Below are 16642 nucleotides of genomic sequence, written 5' to 3'. Positions count from 1 at the left end.
TGTCTATGAGGCATAGTCATCCTTTGGCCAACCATGTCATGCCTATCATTTGATACTGCTTACCACAGTTTTCTACTGTCAACCTCTCAGGTGAGGGACAATGAGATTATTGTGTGAGCAAACATTATGTGTTGTTTTCCCTTCTCTGTTGGCAGTGATAATAAAGTGACCTTGACTTTCATCTAAGACTATAGCACTAAAAACCAAAAGGTAAGAGAAGAATGAACAAGTCCAGTTCAGAAGGCTGGACTTCAACTCTGCAACAGTATGGAGGTCAGTATAGACATCCACACCGGGCTTTCAAGAACATGTGTGGCGGGGTTGGGGGAGGATGTGGCTGGGAAGGTGGCTCAGTGGTAGAGTGTTTGCTTTGCATGCATGAGGCCCTGGGTTCGATTCCTCAGTACCACATAAGCAGAAAAAGCTGGAAGTGGCACTGTGGCTCAAGTGGTAGAGCTGAAGAGCTGAGGGACAGCGCCCAGGCCCAGAGTTCAGACCCTACAACCGACAAAAAAAAAAAAAAAAAAAAGAACGCGTGTGTGTGTGTGTGTGTGTGTGTGTGTGTGTGTGTGTGTGTGTGTGTGTGTGTGTGTGTGTGTGTGTGTGTGTGTGTGTGTGTGTGTGTGTGTGTGTGTCCAGTGGAGAAGGAGAAAGGACTCTAGTGCAGGAATTCAGGAAGCTTCCCAAACCAAAAGAAATATTTACAAAGCGTCTTCATTTTAATGAAAAGATCCTATTCTCTCTAATTATTTAGATAGAAATACAGGTAGATTGACAGACAGACAATTTCTTTATGGATATGTATCTGCTTTGTTAACAGCACTTTTTATATTCGTCTTCAAGATAAGTTTTACCTATGATAAACAATTTATAAAAATTAAGACAGGCAGTTGAATTAAACTTTTTCATTGCTCATCTGGTCCATGTATATCCTCCCTCTATTTGGATCTCATGCATTGGATCTTCTTAAATTTGGCAAATATAGTTGCAATTCTGTTGAACATGTTTTTCTCTATAGAAAATGTTATGAGTACTAAAATGACATCTAGAGGTGACTGTCAATATAGCCTTTGTGTGTTCTGTGTATTTGTTTCAGTGTTATTTAAATAACTGAGGAGGTTTGATGACAGAATTAGCAACTGTATCTATTGAATGCCTTGTCAGAGTAACCAAAGGAATAGTACTGTGCTCATTTTACAGATGCCTCGCTGTTAATCTAATAAAGATAAGTCCTTCATTGAGCTTACCAAATGCTGGGACTTGTGATTGCAAGATGAGTAATACATAGTTCTTGTTACTGACTGGTGCACATTGCAGGAGATAAATACATAAATACCCATTCTGGGTACTGAGTGTTGCTGGAGATAAATTCTGAAGGTTAGATTATATAGGAAGGATTCTTGTCAATCTGAAGAGGGTTGAAGGATGATACGAAAGCCCCCTGGAGGGAGATATATCACAGGAGAAGTTCTGGTTAGGTATGGCAGGTCAAGAAAAAACAAAAGCTCTGTTGTCTAAGAACTGTGTGTGATTCATCATTTCAGAAGGATAAAGTGAATAGCAGAAAAGAGGAGTAACTGCAGACACAATCAGAGGCCTGTGTCTTCAGGCTAAAGTATTTGGACTTGATTACACATGGAGTAAATATCTTATTTCCAAATACAGAAACATGAGAATGTTTACCCAGATCTGATTGTGTGTCTCCAGACTTTGTGGTATGAGTGTGTGTGTGTGTGTGTGTGTGTGTGTGTGTGTGTGTGTGTGCGTGATGTTACTAGGATTGAACTCAGGGCCTAGTGCTAGCTATGCCAGTACTGTAAACTTTCACCATACCCACAGCCCGTTTTGTTTTTAGTTATTTTTTAGGTAGAGTCTCACATTTTTTTGCCAAGACTAGCCTCAGGCCATAATCCTCCTACCTTTTGCTTAGCTGGAATTACAAATATAACCCACTATGCCAGCTTGTTTGTTTTGAGATAAAGCTTCACTAACTCCTTTTTGTACAGACTGGCCATCTTCACCTCTAACCTTGTGGTTTTTATACTAAGCCATAGATAATTCACAGATATTCCTGAAAAACTGTGTGCCAAAGATATACATAAATCACACTATAAGAAAGAAAAGAATAATAATTATTTGGAAAATAGTTTTAACACATTATGTGGGAAAACCCATTGTCACAGCTCTCTTACCAGTATTTTTTAACTTTGTGTCTATTGGTTAGACATTGTTTTACTCTTCAAATCATACTATAAACTCCACTTATTTTGTTAACTCTTATTAATAATAAGATAGCTAACTGAACATCACATAATACTAGGCTTACATTCAGTGGGTATTCCACAGCAAGTGTTCTTTGGGCACCTAAGAAATGCCTTCAGTAGCTGCCTGGAAGAGAGAAGAATCTGAGGCCCGACTACTTCAAGGGCACCTCTACCAAGGCTGGCCTTGCAGTTAACAGAATTCTCGCCCAATCCTGGCATCAGTGACTGACATCCTCTCAATAGATGTCAAGGGGGGCCTAGTCATAATGATGACTCTGCTGCCCCCAAACCATTAGCACTTCCCAAAGAAGAACGGGGGGACCAGGGACTATGACCTCCGCCTTGTGTGTAGTCACATTGCCTCAGAGAGACTGGGAAGTCCCCTGTTACATCCTAATGTGAGTGGTGTCTGGCCTTTTCATCAGATCATTCAAGTAGAGAGGGTGCAGAGGAAGTCAGCTCTAATCACTTGGTATAAAGCAGAGGGCAAAGAGAACATTCCATGTTCAAAAATAGATTGTCAAAGCAGAAAATGTCATTGGGTGAGTCCCATAAGTGGAGCTTGGAGAGAAACCTTGGGCAGTTGAGAAAACTCGAAATGAAATTTTTGTTTTTGCTTGTTTGTTGAAGCCTGAGAGCAAGAAATCATTGCATTTATAAAGACTTAAAAGCTCCTAGGGCTGGGAAGGTGGTAGAATGCTTGCCTAGCATGCATGAGACCCTGGGTTCCATTCCTCAGTACCACATAAGCAGAAAAAAAAAAACAGAAGTGGCACTATAGCTCAAGTGGTAGAGCACTAGCCTTGAGCTGAAGAGCTGAGGAACAGCACCCAGGCCCAGAGTTCAGGCCCCACGACCTCACCCCCCCCAAAAAAAAAAGCTCCTGAACTAATAGCACCAGCAGTGATAGACACTTAACTGAAACATACTCATTATCAGGAAGTGGATGAGGGATCTATATCTCAAGGAAAACGAACTCCATTTCATCTTTCTCTTTAAAAGTTTAATTAAATGACATAATTGTTATCATAAGAACAGGGAATATACCCAAGGAGAACAAGTTTATTTTCTTGAAGTTCCACTTTGTAGTCTGTTACAGATGAGCTGGTGGCAAGCCAACTATTGTGAGTTCCTCCTAAGATTGAGAACAAGGATAAAATGAATAATATCAGTACAATAATATAGAAGAGGCTCCAATAATTTGCAATAATGAATTTGTTAGCTGTGTAATATGAATGACTGTTGTATTAGTCCTTATACATTATTATCCTAAATATTAAATATTGCATTGATTTTGAAAAAGGAATCAGATATTCAGATAATATTTAGGAAAAGAAGTGGAGCAAGAAAGATTTCAGAGAAGCAGAGGCTGAGGGAGAGAGAAGGAATAAGGAAAGAGAGACAGAGAATGATTTTGAACTCAATTAGAGGTCACACTATGCTGTTTACTTGAGCTGAGATTTCTTTCAATTATTGCCCTGATTGAATAGATCTCTAACCATTTTCATCAACCTTGAGGCTCAAGCATCAGTCCTTTGCATTCTTATTTCTAAAACCCAGACACAAAAATAGCATAGGCGGCTTAACACAGTTTTACAATGGAAGAAAGAGAAGTAGGAGAGAAGGAAGAGAAGGAGGAAGAAGAGGAGGAGGAGCGAGGCAGCAATTCTGCAACTGCAACTGCTGTTAGGAAGTCAAGAAAAAACAATGATCATGAATGTATGAATGAACCTACTCCCTTTTGGGGACAGAAGCAGACACTTTAGCCAAGTTCAAAATGAAATTACACATCCCTCCAGACCCCTTTTCTGCCATCACTGTATAATTTACTATAATTTACATGCAAGATGTCTGCATAGTTAATCTTCCTCTAGAGCATCTGGTATTTATCATCAGAAACAGATGGATGTGAATTTCTGGAGAAGATCTTCATATATTGTGGATTAGAAACATTCCTCTCCAAGTCTATTTCTTTAAATGTCCAAAGTACAGCTGAGTGCATGTGTGATATTAAGTAGGGGGATGATTGTTCACACATAGGAATTCCTGATGAGTCCTGAATGAACCAGGGCTGGAGACGTGAAAATAATGGGCTTGAATTTTATAGCTGAAAGGGGCCCAAAAAGCCTCCCAATACTCTTCTGTCTCTGGACATGACAGACAGCTTTTATACAAAAACTGGAGCCATTGTGGCTGCATTGAAAATGGAGGCTGAGTTTTCTGAAATGTAGCATGGGATTCCCTTAGCATGTGGTTGCTTCTTCACATAGAGAAAGGAGAACGTATGTTTTGTTCTTTTTTTCCTTCAGATTATCCATTTCACAGTGATGACTAAGATGCTGCTATACGTTGAGTGTCTGTTGCCCAAGACTCATGCATGATGCTGTAGTGTCAGGAGGTGGGGTCTGATGGGAGATGCTTAGGTCACAGAGCGTAGTTCTCACAAATAGAGCAATGCTGCTATCTCAGGGTGGGTTAGTTGCCTGAAGACTGAGTTGTGACAAATGCCAAGCTTTGTTTCTTGGCCTGTGCTTGTCTTTTTAACCTTCTATGGTATGACACAGAACGAAGGCCTTACCTGATGGGTCCTTGGACTTCCAGGCCTCTAGAACTATGAGCTAAAATCTTCTTTCTTTCTTCTAATTGATCCAGTCTGTTGTATTCAATTATAATGACAGAAATGGACTAAGGGAGACATGCAAAAGAAGCTGTTCACATGCTGGAACTCTGCTTCTCCTGTAGGAATTTCCACATGTTGGTGACATGAATATCTCTCAGTATTCATTCTGGAGACACAAATCCAGGTTCTGCCAGATATAGGCTCTTGTGGGACACTGAGTTGCACTCTTATGGCTTCTCATATGCTACAATCTTTTCTTTTTCTTTTTTTAATATACATTTTATTGTAAAGATACTGTACAGAAGGGTTTCAGTTACATAAGTAAGGTAATGGGTACATTTCCTATTGAACATTGTTATCTCCTCCTTTGTTTTTCCACTACATCCCTCCCCTCTCTACCTCCCCAACTCTTCTCTTCCCCCAAGCCCGAAGCTATAAAGTTCATTTTCAGCATAGTGGCTTGTAGGGCTCATTGTTACAATGGGTCAACATGTATCCTTATTTCAGCATTTCATATGCTACAATTTTTTCTTTGCTGTAGTCTATGAGTTTGATTTAGAAATTCAGGAAAATCTAGCAATGAACAAATAGGTGAGAGATTGGGAAGTGTTCATTCAATGAGAATAATCTACAAGCTTTAGCACTTTGAAGCTATGGCATGCTAAGCCATGCCTGCTACTTGGAAGATTATAATCTCCACCTGGAGACTGAAAGAGGATCATGCTTAAAGGCCAGTCAGTGCAAAATATTGGCAAGTTCCCCATCTCAATCAATAGGCCAAGTGTTGTAGCATATGTCTATCTAAAGGGCTAGAAACAATAGCTAAAATAAAAGGCTGGAACATGGTTTAAACTATAGAGTGCCTGCTTATCCAGTTCAAGGCCCTGAATTCCAGTCTTAGCCATCAAAAGAAAAAAAAGACTTATAATGAGATCTCTGAAAAGGACAGTCATTAGAGAAGTTCATGAGGAACAGAAGCACTTCATACACTTTGGGACACAGTGGGCATTTTTTTGCTCTATTGCTTAGCTCTTCTTTGAATATCTATTTGAGTGCCTCATTGCCACTAAACAGAATATCCAAAAGCATTGTAAGTCTTTAGTTTTACAGATATATTCTACAGCTTTCCACATATTGGCAAAAAAAATTAAAAATTGCAAATTTCTTAAAATTTAGCAGCTTGTAGTTCCATGTATAAGAAAAATAAATATTGTTAAGGTTAATTAGTAAATTTACAGTCATGTGAATTAATTGTTCTTTAATTTCCTGGACCTATTAATTTTATAAATAAACTTAATCCTTCCTAATATATCCTAGTATATCTAAACCACAAATCATCTTAAAGTTTGTAAAGGGTGATTGGATTCCAGAGCATTAGGGTCAGACATCTCTGCCATGTGTCTGTATGAGCAATCCACTTAACTTCTCTGGGTCTTACCTTTGTTTTGGAACGGTGATCCCTTTTATGCCTGGCTGATAGGGCTTTGGAAGACTCCAGAATAGTGATATGTGTTAGAGGTTTACCTATTTTGTGTGGGAAATTGTTTTCAAAAGTGTAGCATATATTTTTAGTTTTCCTGAAAAGTAATGCTTTCTATAAAAAGAAATGGAAAACTTTCTCACCTCTCAGAGCTATAAAATTAATAGCTCTCATTTCTGTCTGAATTTGACCTTTGCTCTTGGACTCCCTTACTATTCTCTCTCTTACTACTCTCCCTCCCTTTGTGGAACATTCATAAGAATGTAAGACCAGAGGCCATCAAAGTCCCAAAAAGGATCAGATAGAAAGTGGAGAAGCCTCAGAAATGTTCATCTTCATTTGTAACTCCCTAGCTCACACATACATACAGATCCAAACATGACCATGACAGCTTGCTTTTCTTGATTTTCACAGACAAACACAAAAGCAGCCCAAATTGACTAAATTAATTTTCTAATCATAAGTTTTCCATCTTTAATGTCTATATTTAATATCTTTTCCTATTTGTCTCACCAAGTCTGTGTGCAGGCTGCACAAGTAGTTTACTGTCCCTGTGCCTTCTGGAATTAGTCTGCTCAGTGAAGATAGGCCTCAGTCCCCACTACTGTCCACTCTATGTGTGTCCTATATGTAGGATTTGGCTACTACCCAGTTGCAGATTCCTACTGTGGTCTGCCTGATTTCAGCCCTGTCAACTCTTGGGAGTATTCTGCTTCAGGGTCAAAATTGTGAATGAAACCAAACCCCAGAGAATTGATGAGCCAGTGGGAGAATCTCAAGAGAATCAAGCACTTCTGACCCCATCACATATGCATACTTATTGTTATGAAATATTATCTGGGGCCTTGTTATTACTTTTCTTTCCAGTGATGTGGATGGTATGTTGGATTTTTGCCTTATAATTATTCATTATCTCTCAAATAGAAAAGACTTAGTTTTATTCTGAGAGTTGAAAAGGAATAGAGCCGAGTACCAGTGGCTCACACTTGTAATCCTCACTACTCAGGAAGCTGAGATTTGAGGATTGCAGTTCAAAGCCAGCCCAGGCAGGAAAGTCTGTGAGACTCTCTATCTCCAGTAAAGGACCAGAAAACTGGAAATTGCACTGTGGCTCTAGTGGTAGAGTGCTAGCCTTGAGCTGAATTGCTGAGGAACAGCGCCCAGGCCCAGAGTTCAAGCCCCACAACCGAAAAAAGAAAGAAAGAAAGAAGTTTCTGTCACTCCAAGAGTATGTTCATTGTAAGACAGTCTTTCTGAAAGAAAACATTTTATTTAATATACTACATTGACATTGTGGAAAAGATCAGTGAGCATCTGCCAACTAAAATCAATGGTCTAAGTTAACACCTAAAAGTAGTTTTCACTTTTAAGGTACTAAAGTAATCTTTTCCAGACATTTAAGATGTAAAGTTTTAAGATATAAAAGTGAGAAACTATGGCAAATGTGTTCATCTAAGGTAGAGTTGCCAGATAAAATGCAAGATGCCCAGTCTAATTTGAATTTTGTATAAATTTTTATATAATTTTATATAAGTATAAACTTCAATGATAACTAGGCTCACTGTATTTTTTGTTTTTTAAATATATTAAATATTTAATATACCAACTATAATCTAAGGGATACATGTTTTCCAACATTGTTACTCAGTACAACCCAATATCTCTAAGAAGTCCAATTAATTTGGGAAATCATTCAGTACAATTTGAAATCTCACTGAGGCAGGATCCTTAGCATTGACACTACTGACATGTAAGGCTTATCACACTTGGTTGTGGGGCTATGTATCATCAGATACTTGGTACCACTGGCCTCTACCAACTAGAACCAGAAGTATTTCCTTGCTGTAATATCCAAAACTGTTACCAGACATTGCTTATGTGCCCCAGGAAGGTGGTGAGGGGTGTGGAGCATTATCCCTTCTTACTTGGCTTTCATGCTCAAGGCTAGTGCTCTACCACTTGAGCCACATCTTCATTTCCAGTTTTTTTGCTGGCTAATTGGAAATAAAAAAGTCTCATGGGCTTTTCTGTTTGGGTTGGCTTTGAACCTTGATCCTCAGACATAATCTCCCAAGTAGCTGGGATTACACATGTATGAGCCCCAGGTGCCTGGCTAAGTATGTGTTTTAATAGAAAACTAGTCTTTCTCTTGAGGAAAGAAAGGGAAACTCATTTGTTACATTGTCTTCACTTCCAAATATCTTAGAAGACTCCAAGGAGGACTTCTGGGAAATGGAGGAGGTAAAGAGCTGATAAACATCAAAATGAAGGTCAATCAAGAAAGCTTCCGTTTTCCTAAGTGGGTCCAAGAGAAAAGTAAAGTGGAATGAACTGTGGTAAGCTCAAGTTCCCAGCACAGCCTTATTCATGCTTTGAAAGAACAGTTAGTACAGAACCCACTGATTTTTGGGAAAGGAGTGTTTTATTTGGATAACAATAATTGAAATTCCTTCCTAGACCACCTAGCTACATAGTCATTTGTGTGTGGGTCCAAAAAAAGAAATGGTCAAGAGCATTAAAAACTCGTCAGAAAACTGTTTAATTGATTTTTCACATACTAATTCCATGGGAATTTTGCTATTGTTTCTATTTCCCCCAATCAAACATATGAATTTAGTTTTCTATTTAACCAAGAAAGTAATGTGGCTATGCATATTATGGAGAAATCCTTAAAGAATTAACCTTTCAAGTATTTATGGCTCTAAGTACTATTCTTTGGTTCCATAGTGAGAGTCACTAATCATTCTTCTCTCCAAAGAATGTCCAATATAATCCTACTTTCCACTCTGATTCTACATGACTGCCAGATGAGAGGGAAAACTCAAATCTACTTCCAGTAAAGAGAAACTCCAAATGACAGTAGTTCAAATAAAATTCCAAAGAGAATATGTGTGTTAGATTATTAGATTTTGCCAGAAAACCACACAGACATCCAGGTACAAAGAACAAAGAAAGGCTTCTTGCAGCAAAGGGGCCTACAATACCCCTCTCACAAGACAGGAGTGAGAAGAAGCTCTGGCTATTGTCTGAGGTGACCTGTAAAACCTACTGAGGCTAGGAGGGGCTAGAAGGGACCAGGAGGCGGAGACTCCGGTGTAGATATGAGGACCAGGGGCTTTATCATGGCAGACTAGGATTTATGGCTGCTGCCGAAGTAGTAGATAAGGGTCCTGCAGCTGCCCAGACCTGAAGGTCACTCTAAGGGGCTCTTGCTGCCTTATATGGTGGTAGCTGCCCCAGAGGAGTACCATCTCAAGGAAAAGGGAGGTTGGAGGCTGATTATTTACTGCCTTTACTAAATGGGCCTAGTGTTGCTTAGGAAGGCGTATGCCAGCTGTGGAAGGGAAAAGGAGCATGCTAAACTATGGGAAGGGAGCTCATTGGGCTACCAATGTGAATGTTTTACTCTGCCTATATTAATTTAAAATGTATAATTTGGTATTTTGAAGGATAATGCAAACTCTTTTTTTTTTTTGGTATTTTGAGATGAGTATCTTGCTATAGAGGCCAGACTGGCTTCTAACTGACAATTCTCCTGCTTTAGCCTCCTAAGTGCTGGGATTACAAGCATGTACCACCAGACTGATGACAAAACATTTTTTAATTGAGTCATCCTAACTAAGTTTTTTTTTGTATCTTAATTCTTGTTTTAGTTATATCAAGGCAATTCTGCTCTAAGGACAAGCCCAAGAAAGACACATTACCCTTAGGATCAAGCCCCAAATCCTTTACAGTCATAAGGTCCTAGATAATCTGACTGGAGAACGCCACACTTTGTCCAACTCCCGGAGATTAGGTTAGACTGCTCTTACATAAAGACCTCCAAAGAGAGTGCTTCAAATATAATCAAAGGTGATTACCTTCTCTAACACAATAGAAGTATATAGATGTCAGTGAACCAGGGCTGTGGGAGAAATGACTTATGAGACCATACCATGACCCTTTTTTTTTTTTTTTGCTTCTTCATCTCTTAGGGCATTCTCCTTGTCACATGGTCAAAGCTCACCTCCACCCTTTAGGAAGAGAGGCAGGAATATAACATTCTTTTGAAAAACTATTGCAGAATGGGTTCTCCAGGAAACATACTCTGAAATGGAGACAAGTATACAGGGAATCATAATGGGGTACTCTTAGGGGGTGTACATATAGGGAGAAAGTAAGTAAGCAGAATAAGAAAGAGAGAAAAGCTTGGCTGCAAGATTGCCTTAGACCTTGGTGTCCTTTGGCCATTTATTGGCTATGAGTTGTAATAGGAAAGAGATATGACCTTAGATGAGACAGATATTTGCAGCTGAGGCAATTCCCAAAGAAGGTTGTCAACAACAAACTTTCAGGAAAAAAAAGATGGCAGCTCAGCACAGCATGCATGGTGGCATGTGACCTAGAAGTTTCATGAACTACTCCCTCTTATTTCTTGTTATCTGGAATGGTTAGGGTGGCCACCTTAGCTGGAATGGAAAATACAGTCTCTAGTTAGAAGGGAAGAAATGGATAACAGAAAATAATCATTATAGGGAAGGAATTTGTTTAACTTATTGACTATTTTATATCAAAAATTATTCCATTGAGAAGCTACCCATAAAGCACACAGGTAAAGAAAGGTAAAAATATGGTTCACATCCAGTTATGACCTTTGAGTAGAAATGACTACACCAATCTTGACTACATTTCAGAATGAACCAGAGCTTTGTAGGAAGGAATTTCTAGGGGTGTATTTCTAGGTTGCTCCTCCAAACATCAAACTTGGTATTAAATTTTCTAGGAAGTGCTGCATGTCAAAACAAGTCATCTAATATGGAGGATTAAATGTGCTGAATTGTGATTTTGTTTCTATAAAGAAGATAGTTATATTGATCCGAGATCAAATTAATACAAAGATACCACTTTCTGTTAGAATTATTGTTGCAATTTGTTGGATTCTCAGCATAATAATGGTACCTAGAAAATTAAAAAGAGCAAAAAGTGTTCAAATGCCTAGTATCTTTCTAAACATAGCCAGTTTCTGCCATTGTTATACACAGTGATTAGCAACACACACACACACACACACACACACACGCACACACACACACACGCACACGCACACACACACGCACACAAACACGAAACTACCACAGCCAGATAATAAAACTCTAATCAATAGTGTGCTTATGTGAGACTAACCAACTGAATAACCATTTCTTTTGCATAGTTTGAATAAAGGACAAAGTGAGGCCAGTATGTGGTTATGAGTAAATCAATGAAACTATAAAAGCTCAAACAGAGAGAACAAGGGGACCATAAAATGTCTGACTTCTGAAATGCCAGTGGGATCCTAGAAGTGTTTGGTTTCTTCTTCAGAGGCAAATTTTAAGTAGCAGTTGAATCTAGTTAGCCTTATCACTTTGTGCTACAGGCCACATTGAAGCTATGATTTCCTGGACTTCCTTTTGCCCCAACATCCTGATTCCTATTATTAATCATTTGAGGTAAACAATCACTATAACTAATACCTTAATTGTGCCTACCAAGAAAGACTCTATCCCTAACTGAAAAATATGATGAAACTAAGGTCCATACTCAAAATTCAGGGTGTCTCATTCTCATTAAGTAACCACGCCAATCTTCACATTAAAGTATCTGTACTCATCCTCCTACTGCACAGATGTCACGCTGAAAGAAGGCTGAGGAGAGAAAGGTGACTCCGCCCCTGCTGTCATAAGGAAACAAGAAAGCAAGAACATGGAAGAGGAAATGGAGAGGAAGCTGAGGCTGTTGAAGTAGGCTGAGACAAAAGCTGCTGGCAAAGATGTCTCCATTAAGCCACAGTGGTCTTTACAGCAGGGGTCAATACTGTCACTACATTGGTGGAGAACAAGAAGGCTCAGGTGGCTGTGATGGTACATGACATGGATTCCATTGATCTGGCTGTCTTTCTGCCAGAAATGTGTCTCAAGCTGGAGATCAGCCTGGAATACCTAGTTCACAAGAAGATGTGCACCATTATTGCTTATGTTGACTTAAAAGACAAAGGGGTTCTGACTAAGCTGATGGAAACAATCAGGACCAATTATAAGGACAGATATGAAAAACTAGTTGTCACTGGAGAGGCAATATCCCTTGGGTCCAAAATCTGTGATAACCTTATCAAGCTGGAAAGGAAAAAGGCTAATGAGCTCGCCATTAAAATAGGTAATATTGAGTTCTCTATACATGAAGAAAATAGAAACTATCCATCCTCGAAAAAATTAAAATGAGAATAAAGCAAATGTATTAGTAACTTTTGTAACTAATCATCATTCTGATGAAATGCATGGCATAAAAATTCAACTTATGAGAAAAAGGATTTCTTTTGGCTCAAAGTTTCAGCATTCAGGTCTATGGTCACTTGGCTTTGTGTTTCTAAACATCACAGCAGCAGAAGTATGTTGCAGAGGAAAGTCTTCACCTCACTGTGGACAGGAAGCAAAAAAGAGCAGCAACAGGAAGGGGCTGGGCAAGATATAATCCCCAAGGACACATCCCCGGTGACCTATTGCCTCCAACCAGGCAGGAAGTATCACCAGCTCTCAATGGCCTATTCAACTTTTGAAACCATCATTAAACTATTAGGTCAGGAACCTCATGATATAGGATCATTTCTGGAAATTACCTTGCAAAGACACCCAGGGATGTACTTGGCTAATATCTTAGGTACTTCCCAATTCAATCAAGTTTACAGTCAAGATTAACCATTGTAGTTTAATTAGAAAATCTCTACCTCTAATGTCTGGGTATGTCACACTGGGTTCCACTGAAAGCTCATCCCAGGACTCTCCTATTCCGAACTCAGCTCTTTCCTCTACCCTTTGCCCTCTGTCCTTGTCTCCATCTTCTTCCAGATACCAGGAATGGAATACAGATGACATTTCACCTATGGGCAGGCTCATAGAGATCCTCAAAATGGGCAAGATTTTGTCTCGTCCTTGTGTTTAATTTCTTTTTTTTTTTTTTTGGTCCTCAGAGTTACTAATGTAATTATTTTATGTACTTGTACCAAGGGGTTTCAATTCAACAAATCAGATTTGTGTTTAATTTCTTAATATCAGAGGAATCGTACCAGTTACTGAAGTCTCACATTTTAAGGACAAAGTAGTGTCTCCATGACAGATCTACTCTGAGCCCTATCTAAGTCCACATCTGGAATTTGGTAATAGGTCAGTAGAGGTGATAGCTGATGGTAACAGCTAAGTCCGTGAGACATTATAACAAGTTGCTGAGACAGCAGGCTGTAGTTCCCACAGGTCTGGGATTAAGCCCTAGCTCATCACACATTAGCTATGAGGCCATGGAAGACTCTATCACTTGCAGGTACAAGGCCCTGAATTTGATCTCTAGCACCATGGAGAAAAAAATCATTCATCTTCCTTAAAGTTTCACCTCCTTTTTTTATACAATAGGGACATAATAATAGTATTCACTTTTAGTGAGTAGCTGTGAGAGTCAAGCGATGTTAAATTAGCTCCTGGCACAGGACCTTGAATGAAACATGTTCTGATAAATGATTGTTGTTATAGTAGCTTCCCCATTAATAAGTTTAGAAGAAACTAACTCAAAGGTATGAGGTACGAAGTTAACTTGATCCAGAAACAAAACCTCAGAAGGAGAGATTCCAGATATATCTCAGAGCCCAGCTCTTAGATTTGTGCTTCTGTCTCACTTTCCAGTAACTCCTCACTGAGGCCCATATCCAAATGAGATTGTATGTAAATTGTAAAAAGAGATGTTTTGTTAACAACACCTGAAAGACAGAGGTGCCTCTGGTTCTATCCCATCTGGCTGCAGGGGTGGGGGAGCGGGGAGGGCAGAGGAGAGGGAGAGCTAACCATTTAAACTTCTCTGCAAGACACTGCACAACGTTAGAATCTCACAGAATCCAGAGCATACTGGATATACTCAGGTATACTCAGAAGATTTCACAACAGTCTCTAGCAGAGATGATGGTAGCCTCGAGCTGATATGTCAAAAGTACTAAGACAAGATTATGGTTCACAATGGAAGGGTCAGTGATTTCTCTAGCAGATAACAATGGCTCCTCACACACGGTGGCATCTCTAGAAGTGGCAGAATAGTGTTGTAGGAAAGGCAGGACATTGGGAAACATCTTAGGATGAGAGATAGTAGGGAGTTCAAGGATCTTGAGGCCCAGCAGGAGGGATACTCCAGATGGGATTGGTCCATGGACGGGGAAAGAGAAGAAGAAAGTGTTTAATATCATAAAGCATTGCTACCACCATGTGTGAGATATAGTCCAATGCACAGATTTTTCTAGAAGTGAGAGGTGCAGAAAAGAGACTAAATTGGACCAGAATGCACAAGCTAAGAGCTTTCCTCTTTTAAATGTGTATGTTTGTACTCAGGGGCTCCTATTCTTGGTCAGCTTTCTTACTTTTCTTATGACTTGTGCTCTACCACTTGAGCCACGCCTTTAGCTCGGCATTTTGTGATCTAATTGGAGATGGAGTCTCTCAGATTTTTCTGTTCGGGTTAGCTTCAAACCTCGCAGCCTCCTTGCCAGTCTTCCACTTCTATTTTTGTATCGTTGCATATTGATTGTACAGAGAAGTTTCACAGTAATATTTCCATAGATGCATATAAATTATTGCCATCGTATTTCCCTTATCATTTTCTCCAGTTCTCCCACTTCTTCCATTGTTTCCTCTCCCCCAAAGTTCTCTTTATATATTCAGAAAGTCATACATTTTTAGGTGTCGATTTTACATATGAGAAAAACTATTTGTCTTTGTGATTCCCACTTAAATTTCCCAGCAAATGGCCTAACTTCATTCTTCTTTGTTTTTCAGCCTGTGTTTCAGTGAGGAAGTAGCTCAGTAGTCCAGTAGCTCTGGACTGGAAATTTGAGAGACAGATTAATCCTAGTCTGACTCTGCCTCTCTGGGAAGTTACTTAAGCTCTCCGAGGTTTAACATATCCAATCACTGAAAGCAAGCCAGCAATTGTATTCAATAGCTGATGCTTTTTCCATGATGAGTTTATTTCATCACTCCTGGATTCAGATAGAGTCTAGGTCCCCTTAACACATCTTCTCAGTTGAAATGTAATAATTCTCAAAAACTTGGAACAGTTACCATATTCTTTTAATGGAAACTTTACATCCTCCAAAATAATTAACATTCAGTACTCAACCTTAGAACATTACCCAAATTTAGATGACAAGAGATGCAGCAAAGAAAGAGGTGTTACCTTATCATACTTTTCCTTTTGGTATTAAAATAAAGTTCCATTTAGGGAATAGGAAAAGTTTTGGTTTCTTTGGTACTGATAGCAGCAGGAGTTAAATAGGAGTTGGCTATCTCAGATAGGGACTTCAGCTAAGTGACTCAGGAACCAGGGTCACAAGCTAAGTATGTCCTTCTGGGATTGCATGGTTATTCACAGTGAACTATCTTCAGTAAAATAGACTGGTATTTGTGGAGATGAGAAGGGCACATTCTCATAGCGCGCCCAACTGGTGAGGGGAATGAGATAGCCAGTGCTACCCATGGAAGAGAGAACCCACATTCTAGAGCCCATTTCTATTTCCCCCTCTGAGAAGGAAGGACCCTCTAACAATAATGTGTTTCACTGGAGCAATATCATCTTCATCATCAGTAAAATAATTGCCAGTTGCCACCACTTGTGCAGAAGGTCCCTGTAGAGGTCAGTTGTCATGGGAAGAATGAGAGGCTGACCTCAAGAGGACTGGTTCTTTCCTAGGTGAAAGTACTATATCGGGCACCCATCTTAGAGATGCAGACACTCTTTTCTTGTGAGTCCCTGAGGGAGACTAAAGGATAATCAGCAGATGTCATTGTTGTCTTTAAGAGGCAAGGCATCCTTTACAAGGTGGACATTGGCATCAACCAGGCACACAAATGGTAAGGAAGCAAATTTAACAGAAATTTGCTTTGTAAACAAGTGGATATTTAATGGAGTCCGCCTATCATTATTAACTGGTGCATCCATTTTCACCATGTGTTCCTGTCTGCCTCTTGACCCAGAAGGGCTATGTTGGAAAGTTGGATGTCAGGAAAGCCTTCCTTGGGCAACACTCCCAAGTCCACTGCCATACGTTCCCTTCTGTTTCCTGGCCTGCTGGTTTTCAGACTCTGACTGACCGGCTCCCTTTGCAATTCACATGTTCTTATTTGAAATGCATTCATATCTTTACACAGGCTGGGTTAACATTAGGTTCCTGCACTCTATGAGATGTTTGAATTTATAATGTGTGCTCAGCTGCATAGGGCTATTCCTTTCATT

The 16642-nt window shown here is 39.5% G+C and overlaps 1 protein-coding gene across 2 annotated transcripts in view; it reads left to right on the top strand.

Moving 5' to 3' along the window:
• LOC138832928 (thrombospondin-4-like) overlaps positions 1-16642 on the top strand; it is an 84323-nt gene that overhangs the window by 9313 nt on the left and 58368 nt on the right. The window contains exon 2 of one of the 2 annotated variants that reach the window (XM_070031191.1): positions 156-273. In XM_070031191.1, coding sequence (XP_069887292.1) covers positions 222-273 — 52 coding nt within the window. In that variant the 5' untranslated portion in view covers positions 156-221. Of the gene's footprint in view, positions 1-155; positions 274-12337; positions 12536-16642 lie in introns of those variants that run through there. The other variant, XM_070031189.1, reaches the window with a different exon arrangement.

The sequence above is a fragment of the Dipodomys merriami genome, unplaced genomic scaffold (assembly GCF_024711535.1).
Source record: "Dipodomys merriami isolate MVZ:Mamm:240054 unplaced genomic scaffold, mDipMer1.0.p SCAF_20, whole genome shotgun sequence".
Lineage (NCBI taxonomy): Eukaryota > Metazoa > Chordata > Mammalia > Rodentia > Heteromyidae > Dipodomys > Dipodomys merriami.
Note: the sequence above shows the minus strand (reverse complement) of the source record. Positions and strands in the feature narration are given on the sequence as shown.